The sequence below is a fragment of the Trachypithecus francoisi genome, unplaced genomic scaffold (assembly GCF_009764315.1).
Source record: "Trachypithecus francoisi isolate TF-2019V2 unplaced genomic scaffold, Tfra_2.0 Lachesis_group0, whole genome shotgun sequence".
NCBI lineage: Eukaryota > Metazoa > Chordata > Mammalia > Primates > Cercopithecidae > Trachypithecus > Trachypithecus francoisi.
This window is the reverse complement of record NW_022681453.1, coordinates 188,385,350-188,411,759: the sequence shown is the minus strand read 5'-3', so window position 1 is coordinate 188,411,759 and position 26,410 is coordinate 188,385,350. Positions and strand designations below refer to the sequence as shown.

General features: G+C 37.9%; 1 protein-coding gene across 1 annotated transcript in view; it reads right to left on the bottom strand.

The window, feature by feature from the left end:
- TP63 (tumor protein p63) overlaps positions 1-26,410 on the bottom strand; it is a 264,983-nt gene that overhangs the window by 154,077 nt on the left and 84,496 nt on the right. The window contains 2 exon segments of the mRNA XM_033213045.1: positions 6,922-7,054; positions 7,833-7,961. Coding sequence (XP_033068936.1) covers positions 6,922-7,054; positions 7,833-7,961 — 262 coding nt within the window.

Below are 26,410 nucleotides of genomic sequence, written 5' to 3'. Positions count from 1 at the left end.
AACCTCTGCTTCCCGGGTTGAAGTGATTCTCCTATCACATCCTCCTGAGTGGTTGGGATTATAGGCATATGCCCCCACACCCAGCTAATTTTTGTATTTTTAGGAGAGACAGGGTTTCACCATGTTGACCAGGATAGTCTCAATCTCTTGATCTCGTGATCTGTCCACCTCGGCCTCCTGAAATGCTGGGATTATAGGCATGAACCGCAGCGCTCAGCCTGTTTGGTTCTATTAAAGATATCTATCTCTTTGGTAAATGTCTCATTTATATCCTGAATTATCTTTCTGACTTCTATTGCTTTTTGGTATTCTCCTACATCTCACTGAGCTTAGTAACAATATTTTGAATTTGTTTTATGACTTTAATAACTTTTACTGGGATTTATTGCTGGAGAATTATAGTGTTCCTTTGGTGGTATCATATTTTCCTGTGTTTTCATGCTTCCTGTGTCTTTATATTGGTATATGCACATCTGGTAGAATAATCATTTCTTACAATTTTTTTGAATTTGCTTTCATAGAGGAGAGCATTTTCCTGAAGATGTTATCTATGAAATTAGATGGGTAGGAAATTTTGGCTTCTATTCTCAGTATGTACTGTCCTGTAGCCTCTGTATAATATCTTCAGTTGTAAACAGCATCAGCACTGTCTATTATTTCCTTCGTGGCTTAGGGTGTGGTTGTTAGTGGAGGCTGTAGTAAACTTTTGCTGGGATTTGGACACCAGGTAGGTCAACCTTTGGACACCTGCAGTAGCAGTAGCAGGCTGAGTGTGCCTGTCCTTGGACCCTAGGGCAGTGTACACTGGTACCATTGTTAGTGAATCCAGGCAAGCCAATTTTGGGGCCCCCAGGTGGCTTGCTCAGGTGGTTCAAATGGCAGTGGTAAGGTAGATGGGTAGGGAGGTTCTTAAGCCCCCGAGGGGCTGGCATGTCATGAGTAATGGCATTAGCAGTGGCAAGGCAACTCTCTGGGACCCAAATCTTCCATGCTGATATTGACAGTGGCTATGCCAACCTGAGTGGGCCAGCCCCCAGGCCTGCAGGTGATGTGTGTAAGTTGGTGGCAGTTATGGTGGTAGCAGCAGTGGTTGGGTGGGCATGACCAGAAGGAATGCTCAGGTGCCAATGATGGTATACTGAAATGGACAATCTTCAGGCCCCTGGATGGTGTTCCTGGGCACTGAGGGGTAGGACTGAGCTGGGCAAACCTGTCCTTAGGCCCCCTGGTGGTGTGTGCGGGCACTGGTTGTGGTAAGCAGAAGCAGGGTGATCCCCTGGGAGGCCAGTACAATGTTAAGGTAAGGGCCACAGCAGGTGTACACCATGGCCCTCCTACTGGAAAGGAAAGAGCTGCTTTGAGAGTGTGTACTTTGCTTGCATCTCAGCCCCACCACAGTGGCGGCAGCTGTGGGCAGAGAAATTTATCCTGAGGTACATGAAAATATGTAGCTGCTACTCTATTGTGGGATGAAGGGGTCACTGCCTGTGGCTCTTGCCTCAGTCTTGGTGGCAGCCAATCCAGCCAGGGAATGTCAATGGTGCTTCAAGGATGTGGAGATGCATGGGCTGTTGGGCATCAGGGTAGGATGCAGTCTGGTGGGGGCTGGGTCTTTGAAATGGTGTCATGCTGCAGCTGCCTAGGACTCAGAGGTTTGTGGGATTCAACATGAGTTCTCTCTCTCAGAAGAAACACTGTTGAGTGGTCTTCAGCTCCTTATATTAGTCTCAGGGTCCATGATGGTCAAAGGGCTCTTCTTTGGCTAGCACTATAGGAGCCTGTGGTGGGAATGCGGATTGTGAGAGGTCTCCCACTTGCCCTTGCCCAACATTAGGGAGCCTCTCCAGGCTCCCAGCGAGCCCTCACTTCCCTTTCCTTCCTTTTTTTTGGTGCTTCCTGTCACTTTTCTGTTGAATTCCAGTTTTCTCCCTTAGATGATCTATTCAAAATGTGACAATCTACTTACCATTCTGGCTCCTCTCCATGGAGTAGGTGCATATGATGAATCCAGTCAACCACTTTGAAGACTCCTTTCTAAAACTTTGAAGGCTATAAAATTTTACCTGGACTTCCCATTTTAGTTATTTTAAACAATGCTGCAATGAAGCCTTCGTTTCTCTCTCTCTCTTTCTCTCTCTCCCTCCGTGTGTGTGTGTGTGTGTGTGTGTGTGTGTGTGTGTGTGTAGGTCCTTATTTATATTTGAATAGTTTTGTGGAATAAATATCTAAAACTGGAACTTATAGGCCAAAGGGAAAGTGTCTTTAAAATTCAATAAATTAGAATGGACAAATTGCCTTCCAATATATTATTTCAATTTATACTCTCATAAGAAATGAAAAGGTTGCCTGTTTCTCAACAATCTCACCAGCATTGGTTATTATCATTAAAATTTTTGCTGATCAGAAAGATATAATAATTAACCTCATTATTTCAATTCCCCAATTTTTTATTAGTGGAGAGTTTGAACACTTCGAATCTGTTAAGCATTTGTACCTTAATCATTTGTGAATTGCCTATATCTTTTTCCAACTGGAGAAATTTATCTCTCTTATTAAATTTTGAATACTTAGTTTATTGGGGTTATTAAGCTTTTGTCATTAATTACAATTTTTAAAGTTTATGTCTTTTTAATATGAACTTTAGCCAATTTTTTAGTCTTATCTTTTAATACTTATGAGCTTCACATTGTGTTTTTATAGTCAATTATTTTTATACCCAAACCTGATTATTTTTCCTTTCCCTGTTTTGATCAATTTGATTCATATTTTCAGGCCTAAATAGAAAATTGCTTTCTCTGCAATATGTTGCCAATCTCAAGCACACGGAATCATTCCTTTTTCTGTGCCTTATAAAAACACATAAACACATATATCTAACTACTTTTCATAGATAATTTTATACACATTTGCCTTTTCTGCTGTGTTATCATCTTCTCAAGGACAGAGATCATGATCTGTGTCACAAAGATCACAGGTGCAAAATTATTACGACTAGACCTACTGTATGTGCTTGACATATCTATGAATCTTGGATTATATAAGATGTAGGGCATTATGCTAAGGGCTGTTGCCTAAGCCTTTCCAGACACAAATAGGCTACATAGGTATTGGTTTTTGATACTTAGAGCTGAAGCCTCCTCACATATATCTGGAATGATTCAACAATTATTTATAAAATGGAATAGTTTTAAATAATTACCACCAACTCCCTAGGGAAAAAGCCGATACAGGTTAAAAGGGTTTCCTTCAAAGTTTACAAAGAATAAAAAGAAAATTGCCAAAGTAAGAGTTATGTAGTTAGCATCAATCATTCTGGGAGAACTTTTAAGTGTTAATATTATTATCTACCTCGTGAAGACATGACGGGCATGCTTACACAGTCTATGAATAATACAAACATGGGATATAAAGTAACATATTCTTATTCTTTTTCTTTTTCTTTTTTTTTGAGATGGAATTTTGCTCTTGTTGCCCAGGCTGGAGTACAATGGCACAATTTTGGCTCACTGCAACCTCTACCTCCCAGGCTCAAGTGATTCTCCTGTCTCAGCCTCCTGAGTATCTGGGACTACAGGCACCCACCAACATGTTCGGCTAATTTTTGTATTTTTAGTAGAGACAGGGTTTCACCATGTTGGCCAGGCTGGTCTAGAACTCCTGACCTCAGGTGATCCACTTGCCTCGGCCTCCCAAAATGATGAGATTACAGGCTTGAGCCAATGCACCTGGCTGAAACTGACATACTGGACAACAGAATCAAGAACCCAGAAGTTCCTTGAAAACAGACTGAAATGTCAAATTGTTTGGAGAGACTCCACTCACCTTTATTTACTAACCTAATGGAGTTCATTTTTCAGTGATATTAAAATAATTCAAATTAAAAAGGCACACATTCTCTGCCATTCAAATATCCTTTGCTAACAATCAGAACAAAACATGGTGATTCCATTTCATGACTGGTTATCAATGTTTAGATTGTATCAAAAAAATCAGTAAAACTGGGTTAAATTTCTCAATTTCAAGATTTCTATCTCTAAGAATCTGACATATTTTTTCATGTCCCTAAGTTCCTGTTTCTTGTATAGTGAGAGAATGCTTGGCTAAGATCCTCACTTAATGAATATTGTATTTAAGAGGAAAGTAGTTTATTTGCAGACTTTAGGAATTATTTAGCTTTAACCTATACATGGAAAAGAGTAAAGAAAATATGCTACCAAGTAATGGGAAAAAAAGATCCTCACACCAGTTGTTGTAGCAGTTCAGAAAGACTAAAATTCTAAAAGGATCCTACTGCCTACTTTCTAAACCAGAACACTAACCATTAACATCCTGGGTAAGTTTACCATTTTTCCATTCTTGTTATCCAACTCCATTTTTGTGGCCTTGACACATGGACATATATGAGGATATAAAAATGTTGGAATAGTCATAGGTTTTTTTTTTTTTTTTTGCACCGACAGAGCAGCCACAGATAGGCAAGTTTACTCAGTTAAATTCTTTCTCACTCTACCTTTACGTTCCTTTCAATACAGATGCCTCCAAGTGCCCTATTTCGTTTACCTCACTGGCAAAACCTCATTTGTTTTCATTTTGTCTTTTAGCTCTTTCTGAATCTCCTCCTATGGGGACCCACTGTGTACCTTCAAGCACTGGGCATGACAAGCACAGCCCTGTCCTCCTTTAGGACAAATAAACAACTACAACACTGTGTAAGAAGTAATTATTAGGCATTACGGGGCAAAGAAGAATTATCCAGAGAGGAGAAAACATGGAATGGTATGCTCCAGGAGAACATTTCCAAGAATACAAGGAAGTAAGAAACAACATGGCACATTAAGAAACTACCTGCTAGAAATGGGTGTGGTGGCTCACACCTGTAATCCCAGCACTTTAGGAGGCCGAGTCGGGTGGATCACCTGAGGTCAGGAGTTCGAGACCAGCCTGGCCAACATGGTGAAACCCCGTCTCTACTAAAAATACAAAAATTAGCTGGGCATGGTGGCACACGCCTGTAATCCCAGCTACTCAGGAGGCTGAGGCAGGAGAATCGCTTGAATCCAGGAGGTGGAGGTTGCAGTGAGCCTAGATTATACCACTGCAGTACAGCCTGGGAGACAGAGGGAGACTCTGTTCATCAAAAAACAAAATTCAAAAAACAAGCAAAAAACTACATGCTTCAGTGTGTAAGAGAAAATTCTTCATTTTTTAACTTCTTTAACTTTTTGCCAACTTTTATGAGTCCAAGACTCAGAATAGAAAATCCCTGGAGAGAATAACAGGTTTTCCTAGGTGGATTCTATCCCTCAACTTAAGAGATGATATTTTATGAAAATTGGGAATGTCCTAATTTTTCACTGTCAAATCAGAGTTTACACATATTTACGTTGAATTCTGACATATTCCAAGGCCTTGAATGACCTGCCCCTGGAATTATTTGATAGTTTCATTTCACTAGCTCAAGGATTGAGAACTATATCTGTCTTGGAATGAAAGGGGCCAATGAAAAAATGTATTTTTCCCTAATCAAATTAGCGACAAGGATCTGTGTATTTGCTGAGTTATAACTTTCATTTTTTGTTTCCTCTTGCCTTTCTCCACTTGACTTCCTCCCAATATTAAGCAGTATATTATATATCCAAATGTACACAGCAAAAATTCCAGTAAAACATATCAAACAAGGTAAGCCATTTTAAAATCATTCCCCTTAATCTTGTCAACAGATACTCTATGATATCCCACTGTCTAGCTTAGCCCCACTATTTTTCTAGAAATTTTTGGTAGAAAAGATAGCAGGACTTGTGCAGTAAATAAGTGATAAAAAAAGAAAGAAAGAAAGATCCACCAACATTATGAAAATGCACAAACACAGGAAATCTAAACATCTCAGAAAGGTGTTCTAATATGATTAATCCATTAAACTCCTTAGCTTACCTGGGAAGTATGTAACATCTATGATCTCACCACTTTATAAATGAGGAACTGGGGCCTAAGATCATGAGTGACTCAGTGGTATAGCCAAGAAAAGCCTGTTTCATGTATTAGTTTTTTCTTTCCTCTTATTCTATCACCAGGTACTTAAACCTACATATGCACATAGAATTCTTGTGCATAAATTCCTCCTGCATTAAAGAAGGATAGAGAAGTGGTTTGTTATGGTAGAAAGTGCTCTGGATCGGATTCAGATCTAAAATCTGATTCTTTGCCGGCCACAGTGGCTCATGCCTGTAATCCCAGGACTTTGGGAGGCTGAGGTGGGCAGATCACAGGAAGACAGGAGTTCAAGAACAGCTTGACCAATATGGCAAAACCCTGTCTCTACTAAAAATACAAAAAGTAGCCAGGTGTGGTGTTGCATGTCTGTAATCCCAGCTACTTGGGAGACTGAGGCAGGAAACTCACTTGAATCAGAGAAGCAGAGGTTGCAATGAGCCGAGATCATGCCACTGCACTCCGCACTCTAGCCTGGGTGACAGAGTGAGACTCTGTCAAATATATATATATTTATATATTATAATATATATTTATATATTTATATATATATTATTTATATATAATATATATTTATATATATTATATAATATATATTTATATATATTATTTTGCTGTCCCTACCAGCTAGAAAGCCTTGAGCTGGTACCATCTTTTCTAAATTGGGGTTGACATGGGGAATGATCAAGATAAAAGATGTAAATAATCTCCCTCCCCACACGAATGGAAACACATGTATTATAGATATTTGAGGCAGACCCAGAATCCATAATCCACACCAAATCTTCTCTCAGCTAACAATGTTGACTCTCTTCCCAAAGGCCTTGGCCATTCAGAGCCACTTGCCTTTTCACACACTATTGAAAAGACAGGTTTAACAGAGCTACAAATAGCATAGGCCCAAAGACTGAAGAGAAAGCCCATGCCACTCACCCACATGGGGTCACTGAGGTCCGAGTCCTGCATGCGGATACAGTCCATGCTAATCTCAATCTTATTTGTCGCACCATCTTCTGATGGTTCATCCACAAAGTTCAAGTCAATGGGCTGAACTGAACATATAGGCCTAACACATAGGAAAGAAAAAAAGTGAGTTAGGCATGGAAAGGGACTAAAACATACTCATGCTATTGTTAACAACAAGCACTTTCTAATTCAAAGTCAGCAAGGCTCATTGGTTTCTTGAAGTTAGAAGCCCTAGGTTTGAGTCCCGGCTCGATCACTTATCAAAAGTGTAATTTCAAGCAGTTCAAATCCAATCCTCATTTGTTAAATGGGGGTCATGACCTCCGCCCTCCTCAGATAATTACTGGGTATGATGCAGGAAATAATGGCTGCATCTGTGATAGAGTATTTTGTATTTTATACTCTATTCCTAAGGGTCTCCAGTATGCTGAAATTCTCTTTTTACCTTTTCTTAATTTATTCACTTATCCAAACCTGCTTTGAATAAAAAAAAATAATACTTTTCACAGCAAGGTATAAACAACACAATTTAGTGTTTTATCTTCTCAGTGAATACCTGCATTATAAAAGTAGATAAGTCTTCAAGCCAAAGGAATGGATTCTGAGTATCAGAGAAACACTGGGGAAGTGAATTTGGTGCAGGAGGGCTTAGGTCCTCCAAAATTATATCACCTTGCATTAGTAAGGATCTTTTGGAGTTAGAAATGGAAAAAAATCACCACTGAATTTTGAACAAAGCGATGGCATTGGAGTCATTAACTTTTCCTAAATAACTTCTACTGATTCTAGAAAAAACATACCGTGCTAAGCAATATTTTGACCACCCACATTTACCTATTTAGCTCAAGCATAACATTTCTTGCTTGTTTTATACTTACTGTTCTAGAAAATCCCAGATATGCTGGAAAACCTCTGGACTGAGGAATTCATTTGTCTGTGTGCTCTGGGACATGGTGGATCGGTAATAACTTTCTTTCCAAGAGAAATGAGCTGGGGTTTCTACGAAACTTAAAAGGACAAAAATGAAGCCAGTATTACACTTTCTGTATTTATGACACTGAATATTTAAATTAAAGCATACTCTATCATGAAAACATCAAGTGAATCTATAAAATCATGCAGGTATATATGTAGCACATGTTACAAGTTACACAACTGGTATTTCTTCAGGCAGTGTAATGAATCCAATTTTGCCAGAAAATCAGGCAGATCTCCAATGCTAGACAATCTCATCTTCTATCAAAGCTCTCCTTTCCTAGCTAATAGTATTATTATGCTCTATACCTCCACTATCCAACATCTGTGTTCTGTAGATTTTGAAAAGAGAATAAACATTTCCTCATTAAATCTGACAGCAAGTCTGACCTATCATTAAACCCATTTTGTAAGAGTCTCAAATGATTATCTGCCCATTCTGCCACCAGCAGGTAAGAAACAGAATCCGGAAACAAAAATGAGCTCAGAAAATTTAAATTTTTCCCCAGTTTAATCGTCCCTCCCATAACCACAATCTTAGAATCACACTCAGGGACAATGAACTCAAACCTGCGGACCTAATATTTTTTAATCTTTTTATTGCCAGTTACTTACCTTGATGTGTGGGTGGTTCTTAATTAAAGTGTAGAATTGTATGTTAGACTTAATAATAAGCAAACATCTCAACACTTTGCAAATGAATCCTATTTCTGTTTGCTTCATTTTGCTGCTGAGCCCTGAAGTTTGCTTTACTTATTTTTTTTTTATTTTTGAGATAGAGTCTCGCTCTGTCGCCCAGGCTGGAGTGCAGTGGCTGGATCTCAGCTCACTGCAAGCTCCGCCTCCCGGGTTTATGCCATTCTCCTGCTTCAGCCTCCTGAGTAGCTGGGACTACAGGCGCCCGCCACCTCGCCCAGCTAGTTTTTTGTATTTTTTAGTAGAGACGGGGTTTCACCATGTTAGCCAGGATGGTCTCGATCTCCTGACCTCGTGATCCGCCCGTCTCGGCCTCCCAAAGTGCTGGGATTACAGGCTTGAGCCACCGCGCCCGGTCTGCTTTACTTATTTTTTAAACATTTATTCCTATATATTTGGAGGAAAACATCAGCTTTCTCAGATGATGCATTCTCCAAATCTAAACATCATCTGGGCAGAACATCTTAATATGTGATTTGTGATAATCAGTAGACTAATTTTATCCCAGGATAAAATTGGTTAAGTTCTTAATTGTTACTGTTCCTGTTATAAAGAATTTTAAAAAATACTGTATTAGGATAGTCAATCATCTTCTTAAAATTTCAAATATGTGTTCTGGTCTAGTAATACAGTAGAAGTTAATAGTATTAGATTTATTAATGCTGATTTCTAAGCTACCTGTGATAGCACATTGATTTGCTCAAGTTAAACATGCATAGAGGATTTATTTGCCAGGAAGCATAATGGAAACTGGAAATAAAAGGTGTATAATAGTGTCTCATCGTCTAGGAATTGATGGTATAGAAGGAAAGACAGGAAAACAAACCTACAGTTAATGTGTTAGCAGTGTAGACAGCACTACGAAAACATAAAGATGAACAATGTAAAGGAAAGAGTCTTAACTGATGAAAATTAGGCAGGTCAGGTAAGAGCTAATGGTACAGAGTGGGCACTCTATGATAACAGCATAAACAAAATACTATAATGGAAAATAGCTTGATATGTGTGAGAAAATCACAAGCAACTCTGTGTTAATATGGTGAAAAATTTTGGATAGAGAATGCTGGGAGATTAAGCCAGAGAGATAAGAAGAAAGTTATATACTATGTTTTTAAAAAGGCTATGTCAGTGCTTGTGGTGAGTGTGTCTGTGTGTTTACATATTTCAAAATATATTAAATGATATATATTTATATATTTAAATGATATAAATATATATCATTTAAAATATTTATATATAAATGATATGTACATTTTAAATATCTCAGAATATTTTAAATAAATTTTAAATTGAGGAAATTACAGATTTACATGCAGTTGTAATGAATAATACAGAGAGATCCCATGTACCCTTTACCCAGTTCCCTCAATAGCAACATCTTGTAAAACTACCATATAATATAAAAACTGCAATAGTGACATTGATAAAATCCAGTGATCTGACTCATAAATCCTCAGTTCTACTTGTACTTATTTGAATGTGAGTATATATATATATATATGTGTGTGTGTGTGTGTGTATATTTCATTTAATACAATTTTATCACATGTGTGGAGTAGAGTATCTATCACCACAGTCAGTATTAAAGAATTTGATTCATGAGACAGACACAGTCAGACTATGTTTTATATTGGTAAATTTGGAAGTTGTGTGATGGAAGAATTTACAGCATGTCAGCTTATGGGTAAAGTGACTATTTAGAATGTTCCTGCATCAGTTCAAGTAAGACAACAAAAGGGCAAAATCAATGGGAATGGAGAAGATAGGGACAAAGTCAATTATTAGTAAAAAGGCTAAATCATACATTGGTTGTGTTACTAGTGAAGGGAGAATGAAGAGTCAGCGATGACTTTACGTTTCCAGCTTGATTGAACCGTGTGGTTGATGATTCTACTAACTACATCAGTAGGTATAGTTGAAAGATCTGGCTTAAAGAAAGGGAGATGATAAATTGCATTTTAGCATGTTGAATTCTAAGTACGTAGAACTCAAACCTAGTTTTATCCACACGTGATAAAATTGTATTAAATGAAATACACACACACACATATATATATATATACTCACATTCAAATAAGTACAAGTAGAACTGAGGATTTGTGAGTCAGACCACTGGATTTTATCAATGTCACTATTGCAGTTTTTATATTATATGGTAGTTTTACAAGATGTTGCTATTGAGGGAACTGGGTAAAGGGTACATGGGATCTCTGTATTATTCATTACAATTGCATGTAAAACTACAATTTCCTCAATGTAAAAAGTGAAACCAACTTAAATAAGCCTTACACTCTAGGAAGAAAAACAGACCACAAATTTAGAAACAGAAATCTTCCTCATAGGGTAAAAATGAATATGTGAGTGTGGATACAATGACCTATGCCGAATAGGTGCAATGAGAAAAGGTATGCGGGGCTCCACTTAGAAAACCTGAGAACTAACAGACCCTGAGAAGTTTATGGTATTTTAGAAGCCAAAGTAAAAACAAAATTAAAAATAATCAACATTACTCAATGGCAATGGGATCTAGGAAGATAAGACCTGAAAAATACCTACTAGATTTGACATGAGGAGGTCATCGCCAACCTTGACGTTAGAACCTTCTGTAGATTAATGATACTCTCAAAATATTTTAGTGTTTTGAGGAGTAAATGGGGGTGTGCAAAAGAAATGTTTTTTTGGATACAATTGGATTAGAAGAACCTAAATTATGCCTAAAGAGGAAGAACCTAGTGTGGAAAGAGAAAATTTCAAGATACTGGAAAGAAAGGGAATGGCATGGTAAGAAACCCTGCAATAGGCAGGTAGGAAAAGGTCAAGGCATAGGTAGAGAGGATGGTCTTGAACTAAAACCCCTTAACTCCTCACTCTAGGATGAAGTAGATGGCAAAATTAAGTACAGATATAAATATTTTCATACAAGATAAATAGAAGTCAAGGTTGATGACTTCAATTTTCTTGATGAAGCAGGAGGAAGACAAGGCCAGTTGCTGAATATTGAGGGGGTCAGACATTAAGAGACTATTTGGGGAAAAAAAGGTGAGGGTTTAGAAATGTGAATCAGGTTAGAAAACATGAATTTGTCATATCCCAGCCTACACAGTTATGTGATTCTCTTCAGCTTATACCACTGGGGAAAGGAACAAAAAAATAGATAAAAACAATACTACTGTTGTTTCACTGAACAGGTTACATCAGAGAATTAAGGGAATTGTGAAGACTAGCTTTGGATTCAGATTGGAGAGGGCAGGAAGAGGGTCTAGGGCAAGGAAACCCTGTCTATTCCAAAAAATACAAAACTTAGCTGGGCGTTGTAGCAGGTGCCTGTAATCCCAGCTACTCTGGATGCTGAGGCAGGAGAATCTCTTGAACCCAGGAGGCAGAGGTTGCAGTGAGCCGAGATCGTGCCACTGCATGCCAGCCTGGACGACAAGAGTGAAACTGTCTCAAAAAAAAAAAAAAAAAAAAAAAGGAAAAAAGGAAGGAAGGAGAGAAAGAGAGAGAAAGAGGAAGAGAGAAAGAGACAGAGAACGAGAAAGAGAGAGAATGAGAGAGAGAGAGAAAGAGAGGGAGAAAGAAAGAGAGACAGAGAAAGAAAGAAAGAAGAAAAAGAAAGAAGAAAGAAAGAAAAAGAAAGAAAGAAAGAAAGAAAAAGAAAGAAAGAGAAATAAAGAGAAAGAAAGAAAGAGAAAGAAAGGGAAAGCAAGGAAAGAAAGAAAACTATGTCTCTATGAGGTCAAAACAGTTATATAGGGCAGGAATTAACAAAGTTAAATTGGTAGAAATGGAAGAGTGGGATATCAGAATTGATGAGGTCCCTATAATTAGAAGACCATCTGATAATCCAGTATCTTTAAATTAAAAGGTTACATTAATTTTCTTCACTTCTCTTTTGAGATTGTGGCCTACTTGGTTTATTTACTGCCAAATAGCTAGTAGAGAAGAAGTAAAAGTTAATGGATTTAACACTGAAGTGAAATTTAATACTCTCATGATGATGCTTTTGAATATGCTTGATTCACATTAAAATTTGTCTTCAGATAAAACTGAAGTACAAGAAAATAGGAAAAATAAAAGTAAATGCAATTCATAACAAATGTGAAAAATAGAAGTGAACAAAGGCATGAATTATTCAAAAACCAAAATGCAGATAAACTCCCATATGAGTGTCCATATACATGGACCCATAAGGACATCTCCAGCATCCAAAGATCTAAACAGGATGCCTGATAGCTTGAAAGCCAGGTGAGCACTAGAAGGTAAACATTACCATACAAAGTAGGCTCTCAACAATAATGATATTAGTGTGTGAGATTCGAAAAAGTAAGAGTTTTTAAGTTGGCAGAAGTGTAGATTTAGTTTCTAAAGAGACTGATAGATAATGTGATCAACATCTTCAATAATAAAGACCAAGGCAGATTCTAAAAAGAGTGTTATATAGAAGGAAGACATTATCTCTAAAGCAGAAGAGAGAAAAACAGCATTGGTTCCATACTCATCATCTATTATTTCCCTTATTTCCACATAGTAAGTTCTGGTTCCTGTCTTATTTTGTTATTTTTTTTGTTTTGCTTTTATCCATAGGTTCTGACTCCTAAAAGTCATTTCCCTGTATTTCTAACATCACCGTAATCAGCTGTGAAAACCTGGACAAGCCTCCCGACTCCTCAAACTTCAGTTTCCTTGCACGTGACAGGATGGAGACGAGGATTTCCACCCCACTGCCTTTCTCATGCCTACCCAACCCTCAACGTTCTCTTCCTTACATAGTACTTCCTAGGTCCTAATTTAAGTATAATTTTTCTCCTTTGAACTTTGTTCTTTTATTTCATCTCATCAATGCTACTTTGTCACACTTTGCTTGTTCAACAATTAATCTACTGCAGAGGATTTTAGGTAATTTATGGGTGAAACATATCTCTCTTAACCCTGTATTTCTTGTGGTTTTATAGCTCCTTGAGGATCGAATGGAAGAATTACACGTTTTGGAATGGGGCTGACCTAGGTTCAATCTCAGTTCTACTAATGACACGCTTTGAGGCCATGGCCAAGTTACTCAATGTCTTTGAACCTTAGTTTCTTCAACTATGCTTCCCTCAGAGGGTGGCTGAGAGGTTTTCTTTAAATGTGCTACAAAATTTTTATACAGAGCCTGGTACTCAATGCATTAGTTCTGTCACAAAAAGTGCTACATCATTTGCATCCGGGACATACTTGCTGAATTAAACTTATTAGATAGTGTGTTTGAATGGTCTGTTCAAGTTTTTAAAGTGTCACATAAAAATAAAATAATTATATGAAATTTATCCCTCCCTTCCATCTGTGACCTTGGGTCAAAAAAATACCCTCATCACCACTCGTTTTCTTCTAGATCACTTTTGTCTTAGACTGGCTACATTAAATGAGGCAACTTTACCCTTCTCGGGGCTTCAAGGGGCTTTACTACAAAAGTCAGGGGTGGGGAGTTGGAATTACAAAAGACAAGAGAGGGGAGTTAGAATATCCTAACTAATTTCTTTCTTAAAGGTAATGATTTATCTGAATATAATCCCCTTCACTCATGCTCCCCATCCCACTAAACTTTCTTGCCTTTTTCATTAGTCAGCGTTTTCTCCTAACTTAAAGGACTATGTAATGATCAGCCTTTTCAAGCAGAATTTCCATTAGGTTACTCCTTTTGTGACAGAGAATTTACAATCATTAACCCTGCATCCTTGACAAAATCTAATCACCTTTGTTTCTCATTCTTTTGAGCAAACCCTCCTTACAAATTGTTTAGCCAGCTGATATGGTTTGGCTCTGTGTCCCCACCCAAATCTCACCTTGAATTGTAATAATCTCCATGTATCAAGGGCAGGACCAGGTGGAAGTAATTGGATCATGGAGGTGGTTCCGCACCACCCACTCTGTGCTGTTCTCCTGATAATGTGTGAGTCTCATGAGACCTGATGGTTTTGTAAGTATCTGGCGTTTCCCCGCTTACACTCATCTCTCTTCTGCCACCCTGTGAAAGAGGTGCCTTCTGCCATTTTATAAGTTTCCTGAGACCTCCCCCAGCCATGTGTAACTGTGAGTGTATTAAATCTTTTTTCTTTATAAATTACCCAGTCTCAGGTATCTCTTCATAGCAGCATGAAAGCAAACTAATACATCAGCTGTATCCTACAGGTTGTTTTCATCCTTGAGCCCTTACAAATTGACCTTTTACATAATCCACCATTTTCCCCCAAGTCATATTCTTTACATGTGCCAACAGTGAGCTCACCTAGAAAGGATACACTATTTGTATATCTTGTTTGGGTTCACAGTCTCAATTTGGCATGCTTTAAGCATTCTTGTCCTTAGTTCATTCTATCATAATTTACCCACAAATTTACCCACATTGAAACGGTGTTTCCATTTTGTGTAGGTAGGTCTGTTGCCCCAACTAATAAGACATTGGCACTCAAAATTATTATTTTCCTTATTTTTTTTTTGACAGATCTGTAGAAGGGAAAAACTAGAAAGGGCTTTATTTCTCATAATCTCTACTCCTTTCTTTTTATAAATGAAACTCATAGGGATTTGACTCATATCCCACAGGAAGTCCACAAGTATCTAGTTCTGGAGCCTAGCCATCCTGGGTCCTTGTGCAAAGCTCTTCAGACATAAAGTATACAGTTCGCACTTTTGCAAACTGTACTGTCTAACTCCACAAACATAAAACATGTTATCAAACTTCACTCTACTAAATTCCTCAGTTAATATTCTGACCCATTTCAGTCTAGAATCTGGCATTTGGTAGAAGACACAGGTAAGGAATACTTGAGTATCTTGTTTAAAATGCCATTTTAACATTATAGCATGCAAACATAGTAACCTGCATGCTCACAAACAAGGTATTTATTGACAAACTGCCCCCAAATTAGAACTTAGGAGACATTTGAGTAAATGTAATCACCATGACATCAGGTTTGGAATACATTAGGGTTTTACACAACTGTGAAAATTTGACGGAAAATGCATGTAACATCCACGACTCAGATATATGAAAATGGAGCTCAGGAAGGACTATGGGGAAATTGAAACCTGTAGAGGAGGTTTCTTACGATTAAACAATGTGACAAATTGAACTTAGACAAAAAAGAAAAGAAAATATGTAAAAAGAAAAAGTAGACCTTCTTGGAAAAAATTATAAGGTCTAATGGTTGGAAGTCATCTAGTCCAAACTCTTAACTTATTAACAGTGACCTTGCAACTTCAGTCAAGATAGATATCTGTACCATATAAGGCTGCCCACTCTTTGTGAGACAGCTCAGAACACTGAATGAGAGATTTAAAAATTGAGGAAAGGTTTACTGCCCTAAAACCTCCAGACACTAGTCCGATGCATGCAGAAAATATTCCAATTGCAGTGGCCTTCAACATTTTCTCAATTATAGACTCTATTATGGGAATCTGATGATAGTTCTGAACAATCGTATACAATAAACAAAAAAAGTAAAAATGAAATATGCGTACTGACATACATATAAGTGATTGGGTTTGATTTTCAAAGATTTTATAGACCTAATCCACATTCCTAATCCAAGTCTCATCACTGAAAGCTTAGTTAAGAATCTGCACTGTAATCTTTCATCTGGATTAGGTGTTAGCAAACTACTACTCACAGGCAAAATGCATCCCACCTGTTTTTGTAGGCAAAGTCTTTTAAGGACACTGTCATATTTATTTAGGTGTTGCTATATGGCTGCTTTTGAACTACAACAGCAGAGTTGAGGAGTTGAAATAGCAACCACGTGACACACAAAGTCAAAAATATGTTCTGGCCCTGTATAGAAAAAGTTTTCCAACCCCTGATGTATATAAAAGACCTTTAAAGATTTTAAAATAAATTGCAGTTTGAGTTAGTACTTGTGAAGTTGTAGAAACTTTCTCTTGGACTATTATATGTGGAGTACAAAATAGAAGTGGGAGATCATTGGGCTAATATTTGTCAACCCAGGGAATTACGAGCAATCAGATATGGACCTGGAAATAAGAAGTGACCCTGGACCAATGAGGCAGGATCCTTGGTTCACACCTGATTTTTCTAATTGTTTTATTGTAACTGTTCATGTATTTTTCTTATCATCCTCGTTAATATTTTAGTACTTTAAATATGGGATGGTGACCCAATTCCTAAAGCATGATATATCACACAGATAATATTCAATAGCCTGTTGCCACATAATGATTCACACCTGTAATACTTCAGTACAAAACCACTTTCACATATACTCCACTTGATAGTCATCTTATGAATTATGTATCACACTGAACCTTAGGAACTTACTGTTTTGTAGGTTAATGGTGGAATGCTACCAAGTTTACATGGTTCGAAGTCATAGAATGAACATTATTGTCAACACTCTACAGCTGAATAACATTAAAATACTTGTCAAGATCACATATTCCATCAATAGGTGGCAGACCAAGGTCTTGAGCCTCATTCTTTGGACTGCTGCTACTCAGTGATAAGATGACCGGCCCACCCAGAGAGTAAGACTGAGTGACATTTATATGGAGGAACAAGATACATGTTTATGGATTTTTCTTAAATATAAATTTGCCTAATCTGTACGTGTTTTATTCTAAAGACTCACTAACAATGATGACAAAATACCCCCTGCCACCCGAGATGAACTCATAAGTCCCCATAAGTCCTATGTTTTATTTTTTAAATTTTCTGTTCATTATGCTTTAACTCTATTTAAAAGTGGTCTTTACCGGGTCTGTCTTGTTTATACACCTCACATTACCATGTTTACCTAATTCCTTAACATTCAATGTAATACTTATTAATATTATGTCTGTTTTAATTATTTGTCCTGGTAAATTTCATTTTTAGTAAATTAAATATACAAAATTGACTAAAGACAGGAAATATGGTTTATATAATACAAATCACAACCTTTAGACTTTTTTTCAGAATGAGGTAACACCTTGAAAAAGTAGTATCTAGTACTAAAGTCTGATACAAATCATAAGGATTTATTTATTAAGCAACACATTTGTGCAAATTATGGTGGGAAGTAGGGGAGCAAAAGAAATCCATCACTGGTTTATCCTTACCCCATGTTTTTATATCAATTATCTAAGACTGTGTCATATATTTACATGTTGATTGTCAGTCTCTCCTGCACCCCGGTCCACCCCACTGCCTGAAGAATGTAAGCTTAACATGAGCTGATTGCCCTGCTCACGGATGCATCCCCAGGGCCTGGAACAGTGCTTAGCACGAAGGTGTTCCATAACCATAAGCTTGTGAATACAGAATGTGAATAGAGGAGATGGAGTGGATTTGAATCCCAGGTGTATTTAATTGTATTTATCTTCCACTCTTGCAAAACGTCTCCATTAGTTACTGCCCCAGCTCCACTGTAGAGATGCAAAGGAATTATCAGAGAATATTATTCTAAGTGAAGATACCTAGGAATGGAAAAACAAATATTTTATGTTCTCACTTATAAGTGGGAGCTAAGCTATGAGGATACAAAGGCATAAGAATGACACAATGGACTTTGGGGACCCAGGGAAATGGTGGAAAGAGGGTGAGGGATAAAAGACTACAAATTGGGTTCAGTGTATACTGCTTGGGAGATGGGTGCATCAGAATCTCACAAATCACCTCTAAAAAACTTACTTATGTAACCAAATACTACCTGTTCCCCAATAACCTATGAAAATAAATCATTGTTAAGAATTAAATATAATATAAATTACATACCATAAAAAAGTAATGAACAATTAGGGAAATTTTGACACTGTAGAATCTTGAAGATATATTCATATCTCACATCCCTACGCATAACAGAATTCCTGATATAATAACTGGGCATTCATAAACATTTGTTGAATGGATGAATGGCTTAATTCATACAGCCTGAAAGGGTTAGTATAAAAATATAGGTTGGATAACTCCTAAGTCTTTATTCTTTCTGGTATATTGCAATGACCTCTGTGAGAAGTGAAGTGGATATCTGCAACAATGAGACCAAAAAAAGAAAAAAAAAATCTGAAAGCCAGGCACAAGAACAAAAAAGTACTTGCAAAAACCCCTGAGGACTTTGGTGTGATAACACAATCCGATAAATAAGGTTCCCAATGGTAATCCTGAAGGTGCACACTATTTTTGGCTTAAAAAGTATGTATTATATTCAGAAATATCTACCTTCCAATACAAAAAGAAACATAAAATGCTATCTAACAAGTGTATGTTCAACTATTACAGAAAACCCACCCACCCAGAATAATGTATTTCTTAAAGACACCTGGTAAGTAAGTTTTGTTTTTACTAAATCATTAGGGCACATTTTGTTCTTCTCTGATCAGGATCACATTTTGTCTATGGTACAGATTTTTATTTACAGTTTCTACCTGACTGGTTGGTTCATGGAGAGAAGAACCACATTGTAGTTTCTGGCCTTTGTGGGTTCACACATTAGCACAGGATATGGTACAGAGCAGGTGTTTAACAAATGTTTGTTGAATGAAGTATTTGAAAAGGACAAGTAACAATGCTAACATCAATAACAGAATCAGCAGCTATCATTTGATTGTTTCCATGAGCAAGGTATCTGCAATATGCCTGACAGAGATTGTTTAATTTTCACAACATCCCTTGAATTAGATACCAATATGATCCTATTTAATAGATAAGAAAAATGCTCAAACTCACATGGTAACCGGGAGAATGGTAACTCTGGGTTGTTAAGGATACGGCTCCAGAGTCCCTAGTCTGCCATTTACAAGATTAATAACTTTGGGCGAGCTATGCAACCTCTCTAACCTTCAATTTCCATATCTGTAATGGTGAGAAAGAGAATACAGTACCTATATCACTGAAGGAGAAAAAGGTCTTGACTCTCCCTTAGAAGGTTACTCCACTTCCCCAGTAAGGAGCCGTAGGTGTTACTTTACAGTTCAACAGAAATACTTGGGAGTACATTTGGAAAATGCCAGTTCCCTGTCCCTACCTCCAAGAGATTCTGTTTCAAATGATCTGGACTGAGGCTTACAAATCTGCACTTTAAACAAACTGCACTTGAAAACACATGGCTTCAGTATTCACCTAAATTCTAATCTGTTTAGAGTTTTTATTAAAGACAGAGCACCTTAATAAGTCTGCATTTTCTCTAAATATCTTTCCTCAAATAGACAAGATATCAGTCTTATTCACTATGATGTGACTTTAATACTTGAACAAAATAGTGTGATGTAATAATTATAACACATACTGCATGCTAGGCATTGTTCTAAATGCCTTATGAATATTTAACCCTCCCAACAAAACACGATAAAGTTGGTGCTTTATACACACCCACATTTACTAGGTGTATAACTTTGGGGAAGGTAAATGAGCTTTCTGTGCTTCGAGTAGTTCTTAACTATCACACTGTGTGGACTTTCCTAGGAGTGAACAGAGTTCAGAGGCCTGCCTTACAGGCCCAATGCGTTCACTGGCTGGGATCTTGGGCAAGTCCCTGCCCCTGTTTGGGATTCAAGTTCCTCCTCTGTGAATTGAAGGGGTTGATTCCCATGAGCTCTAAGGCCCTCTGGTCCAAAGATTCTATCGTGCATTTTACAGGAGACTTTTGACCTTGTTATCTGATGAACTACAGCCCAAGGATTGCTGACACTAAAGACGCACTCATCCTTCTAAGGCTGTTCCCTTATTATTTTTTCTTACCTGCCAATTCCAAACACTTCCTGCTGAGTTATTTGTCCTCTGTCATTCCTTTTTGCTGAGGAAACCAAATGTACTTCAGTTTAGAGAGGGTAGAACAGCGTCTTCACAGAATTCTTTCCAAGCCCTGCTGTCTTTGTTTAATCTGGCTCCCAGAGTGCTTGCACCTGAGCCTGTTTGAACCTCATTACTCTCCCAGGGAGGCTCACCTGCTTCTTGTCTCTCCTTTCCTACTCTCCTCTTGAGCAATGACACTCTTCTGACCTAAGTTATCCTCAGCAACATCTCTCCAATCCATCCTTCCTCCTTTCCTACTTTCTTGCTGTTGTTTAATTCCAGGCTTAAACCTTCAGGCTTCCTTTAGCCCTGTATTTCTCAAAGCTGGCTACACATTAGAATACCTGGGATGCTTAAAATACAGATGCCTGGGCCCTACCCCAGTCCAATTAAATCAGAACTTCCCAGACTTAAATCTGAGCTGGAATATTACTTAAAAGTCTAGAAATTCCACAAGACATTGCAATGCTTGTTGAGGTTCAGAACCATTGCTGTCTAGACTTAAGGAGTCTCAGGTGGAGAGGATAAGCAAATCAAAATCACTTGGGCAGCTGGATACTCCTTATGCCCAGGGAGGTAAGTCTGGGCATGTGAAACAAGCAAGAGCCTCCCAGGTGGTTTGAAGAAGTCCCTTTATGTAACAAAGTTCTAGCTCAACCTCCAAAGCAAGATGGATCATTATACCTTCCTGCCGCCCACCTTAGCAGAGCAACCCAAGGCTTCTTGTTGTGTCTTGCCACCCAGTTAATATTTCCAATCACAACTGGCAATGCAGAGAAAAAAATAAAACACTTGATAGAAAGATTCATATATTTTTCACTGTCTGCTCTAACTAGCCAGGTAACTACGGGGGAATCCCTTTTTCTCTCTAGTTTTCATTTTCCCCATGTGGAATAGAAGGTTATTGTATTACTAGAAAACACTAGAAAATCACTAAGCATCCTTCCTACTTTATTATTCTATTATTTTAAGGCCCACAACCTATTGTTCCTCTATTACACAAGTAGCCCTAGTTCTTTCAACATTCAGCTGACAACAGGCAATTCGTCTGAGAAAATCTATTTACGACTCCTGGTAAAGATGGTCCACTGTAAACCGATAACTACTGCTGCAAAGACTTCTTCAAACTTCCTACTGCACCAAAAACTCTCTGCTCAAATTGCAGATCAGGTCTCTAAATCTCTGCAAAGATCTTCCCTGTCAGTGTCCTCTTATAGCAGCTTCATCGGAAGGCAATCACCTCCTACAGGCAAATGCCTTTATGGACATGGTTGGGAGAGACTTGTTTACGAACAGGCCCTGTGGCCTCATGCCTCCAGCTGTCCAGTGATGCACAGAAGGTAATTCCGGTGTGATTGGAGTGTGGCTGCTGGGAGCCTTCTCTTTGTTTGCTTTCTCTTAGTGTGAGATGGCTGAGTCTGTTAGGAGATGCTGGATAGTGAATATGTAGCAGAGTCTCTCCCTATCTCCCTATCTGCTCCCTGCTAGCCTCCAGTCTTTTTTTTTTTTTTTTTTTTTTGAGACAGAGTTTCACTCTTGTTGCCCAGGCTAGAGTGCAATGGCATAGTCTTGGTTCACTGCAACCTTCATCTCCCGGGTTCAAGTGATTATCCTGCCTCAGCCTCCTGAGTAGCTGGGACTACAGGCATGTGCCATCACACCCGGCTAATTTTGTATTTTTAGTAGAGACGAGATTTCTCCATGTTCGTCAGGCTGGTCTCGAACTCCTGACCTCAGGTGATCTGCCCACCTCAGCCTCCCGAAGTGCTGGGATTCAGTCTTATTTAATGTAAGAGATACATTATCTAAAGGTATTGGAGACAGGATGACCTCTAAGGCCATGTCTAATGAGAGCATTCTATGTACAATGTATAAGAAGTTTTGTCACAAGTAAATGAAATATACTTAAGCCAATAATGATAATAAAAATAATATTTAACAGGAGAAACATTTAAAATCAGGAGTGTTCACAAGCTTGGTCTTCCCTTCAATGATTCTTCCTCCTCGGCCTGGTTCTTTGGCTTTTGTATCTGAGAATGATGGAGGGAGAAGAGAGATGAACAAATTTAGCAATGATATTTTAGTCTATCTACAAAACAAAGAGCTCTGAGATAGAGGTGGTGTGGAAAAAATGAAAACCTTGTGGGCCGAGCTTGCTGGGGGCAAGAATTTGAGACAGGGTTTGGCAGAGGAAAAATGAATAGATTGTAACTTGTGAAGGCAGGAGAGAAGACAATGGAAAGTGCTAGTGAAGATTATGCACTGGATCTTCTTTAATATCCTTTTAGAAACAGAATAAATGAGATTAAATGAATAAGAATCCTTTTAAGTTTTATGTGATTGTTCAGTGCTTCTCAAATGCAGTACTGCTTAGAGGACAAACCCAAGCTTTATCTACGTTTCAAGAAAGAAATTTGTTTTTTAAAGTTCATAGAGAAAAAGAGGAGCATAATTCCAAAGAAAAGGGCTCACGAAGAAAATCTGGCTCAAGAAAGACTCTCTGAAACAAGGATCTACAAACTGCTATACACAAAATTACTCTCATCTGTTTTTGCAGCGTTTTTAAGCCACACTCATTTGTTTAGGTATGGTCTATGACTGCTTTCAACCTGCGACGGCAGAGTTGAGTAACTGTGACGGAGACCACATGGCCTGCAAAGTTGAAAACATTCAATCTGATATTTTTACAGAAAATCTTTGCTGGTATAGAGTCAAAGATAACATTTTATGGCACAATCATGCCATAAAATGGAGGGACTAGATGTGTTGATTGGTCAGGTAGAACAAAAGAAATCTGGAGGAATCAACAGATCTCTGGTAAATCGGATGCGAAAAGAGTACGTATGAAAGAGTGAATATGGGCACATAATCAAGGGAGGACCAGCTGGCATCATGGACTCTGCAAGCACAGATTAGGAAGCTTATAACTGAGGACAAGTTTGAGCATTTTCAAAAAAGGCTGCAGATTCGTTTGAAAATAAATGATCTATGAGTATGTACAAAAGAAAGTTGTGATTGCTAGGAGCTGCCTGACTTCCCAAAGAACAAGTTTTCTTACTCCTACCAAACCGAGAACAGCATTTTTCTGTGGGCGGGTTTTTCCTTCATGCGTCTATGACTTTTGTCCTTGTCTGCACCTATGAGTTTTGTTCTTGCTGCTATTTTCCTCTTACCCTACACTTCAGTTATGGCAACTGAGAAATCTGTGCTTTTTCATTCAGTTATGTCTGAGAGATGTCAGAGCTCCTCACATACAGCTAGAGACATTCATATTCTGAAATATTCTTTATATTCTTATTTCTGTTAAATATACCCCTCTCCAAAAGTATCTGCTACATTAGTTTTGTTGTTTGTTTTTTTTTTAGATAAATGATTCAAAGTAAACCTCAAAAGTGATTTCCATCTTTTTCCATCTTCCCCCAAAATGACAATCCCATCTTACAGGTATAGGTTCTCTGCCCCCAGGGAAAACGGAATCACTTATGTTAGTTTGCTAACTTAACAATATTATATGTTTACATGTTTCTTTAACAATATGACTATCTTCTTTAGTAAACCTTGAATTTCTAAGTGATGTGATAAAGGTCTTTACACTTAGGCTGCTAAATGTTATTTATGCAGTATTCTTAGTTGACATGGTTTGGCTGTCTGTCCCCACCCAAATCTCATCCCCACATGTCAGGGGAGGGACCTGGTGGGAGGTGATTGGATCACGGTGACGGTTTCCCCCATGCCATTCTCATGATAGTGAGTGACTTCTCACAAAATCTGATGGTTTAAAAGTGTTTGGTAGTTCCCCTCCGGTGCCACCATGCAAAACACGCCTTGCTTCCCCTTTGCCTTCTGTCATGATTGTAAGTTTCCTGAGGCCTTCCCGGTCATGTGAAACTCTGAGTCAATTAAACCTCTTTTGTTTATAAATTACCCAGTCTCAGGTAGTCCTTTATAGCATTGTGAAGACAAACTAATACGTCAGGTTTATTTTTCCCTTTAAATAATTCATTCCGAAATAAACACAAGATCACTCCTATCCCAGGAACATGTGTCCCCTTATTCAATCATGGGTTTCTGGTCACTGTAAAGTTGTCCCTAGGAGTTTTCTCCAGACACTTGGCAATCAAAATCCATCCCTTGTAGATACTTGTGATATATCCTTGTAGTTTACCCTCTTTAAAGATTGGCATTAGTTGCTGTTTTTCCAATATAGAATTTTCTCCATCAGCGCATTCTCTTATGTTGTTATCTCTCTTGAATAATTTTCCATTTTAGATTCTTGGAGTCTGACAGAAATAGTAGATTATATAGCAAGCTTTCTCATTTTTCCACATTAACACATTATTTAATTCTATCCCTTGCATTCAATATATTCCCTGTTACTACTAACTCTGTGTCTTCCCTATCTGAGCTCAGGGTAAAGACTGACTTTTGGAGGCTGGGTCCAATTTTAAGCTAAAAGAAAAAAAGAACACAAAGAAAACTGCTTTAAAGGAAAGGACTTATGCAGTGCAGAAAAGATATCCTCAAGCCTAATACCCAGATTTTTCAGAAGCATTAAGCAGCTTAGGGACTGAACAAGCATGATTACTTTTGGTTAATGAGACCAACTTCATTTAATCAGGATGTCTACTATCCTAATTTCAGATTTTATCTGTGACCTACAGACTTGTGAGGTCATATTTTTAGTGTATTGAGTTTAAAGAAATTCAAATTCAGTATAGCTATATGAAAACAGTATAGCTGTTATCACTTCTCATTCCATCCAGATGCTTCTGGAAGCAGTCAGCTTCCCACATCTTAGCTATTAAGCAAACTTTATTATTCAAAGTTATCATGTTTGTCAAAAGTTATATGACACACTCTCTCAAGCTGATCTCTTGATCAGTGTGAAAGATTATATTTAGTACATTATTTATTATGAAATTATCTGTGATTGATCCAGATGAAGTATGTGTTTGCATGTTGGAAAGGTTATTAAACAGTGGTAATAACTGTTTAATTTCAGAGATGTTGAAACATGGGAGCAGCTTTAGGACAGCAAACACTGTGTGTGTGTGTGTGTGTGTTGTGTGTGTGTGTGTACATATTTGTTTAGTTTGTACACGTGTATGTTGATGTATCAGTTGTTGCAATTGATAGTGTGAATTAGATATAAAGATATTAAGAGGCTGGGTGCAGTGACTCACTCCTGTAATCCCAGCACTGTGGGAGGCCAAGGCGGGTGGATCACCTGAGGTTAGGAGTTCTAGACCAGCCTGGTCAACATGGTGAAACCCCGTCTCTACTGAAAATACAAAATTAGCTGGGTGTGGTGGCACTTGCCTGTAGTCCCGGCTACTTGGGAGGCTGAGACAGGAGAATCACTTGAAGCCGGGAGGTGGAGGCTACAATGAGTCGAGTTTGTACCACTGCACTCCAGCCTGGGTGAGACAGAGCAAGACTCCGTCAAAAAAATAAAAACAAAAAAAACAAAAAACATACTAAGAGATTCTGATAGCTCTTCCTCGGAGAAGAAAAGTGCTTATCATGAAGTAGATGAACTAAAAAAAATTCAGATAAGATAGACTAGTGCCAAAGGGGAAAAAGAATGCAATTGAGAGAACTGTTAGTTTATTTTGGTTCCTTTAAAAATGTTGGGCTATAAAATTCAGACTATCATAAAATTTTGCAATCCTTTCAGAGTAAGAACTATGGATTTCTTGCATCTCCACTGTGTTTACTGATGTGAAAGCTGAAAAGTTCCTTTTCTAAGAGTGAGAAAGAAGATTGGAAAATTCTCTCTCTTTAAAAGGGAAGGGATCATGGAAGTGGCATTTCCAGGGTTTTCAAAATTTGAAATTCAACACACAAATTATGACATTCTTTCCACAATGTACCCAAAGTCCAGTGACTAAGAATCTAAACAAATTTTATGATGTAAGATCATTAAAACAAAATGGCCCTGAGGAAATATGCCATCCCCTGGGGTTTGATCTCACTCAAGAAAAGAGTAAATAAAAATATATTTTATAAAATTGGGCATTA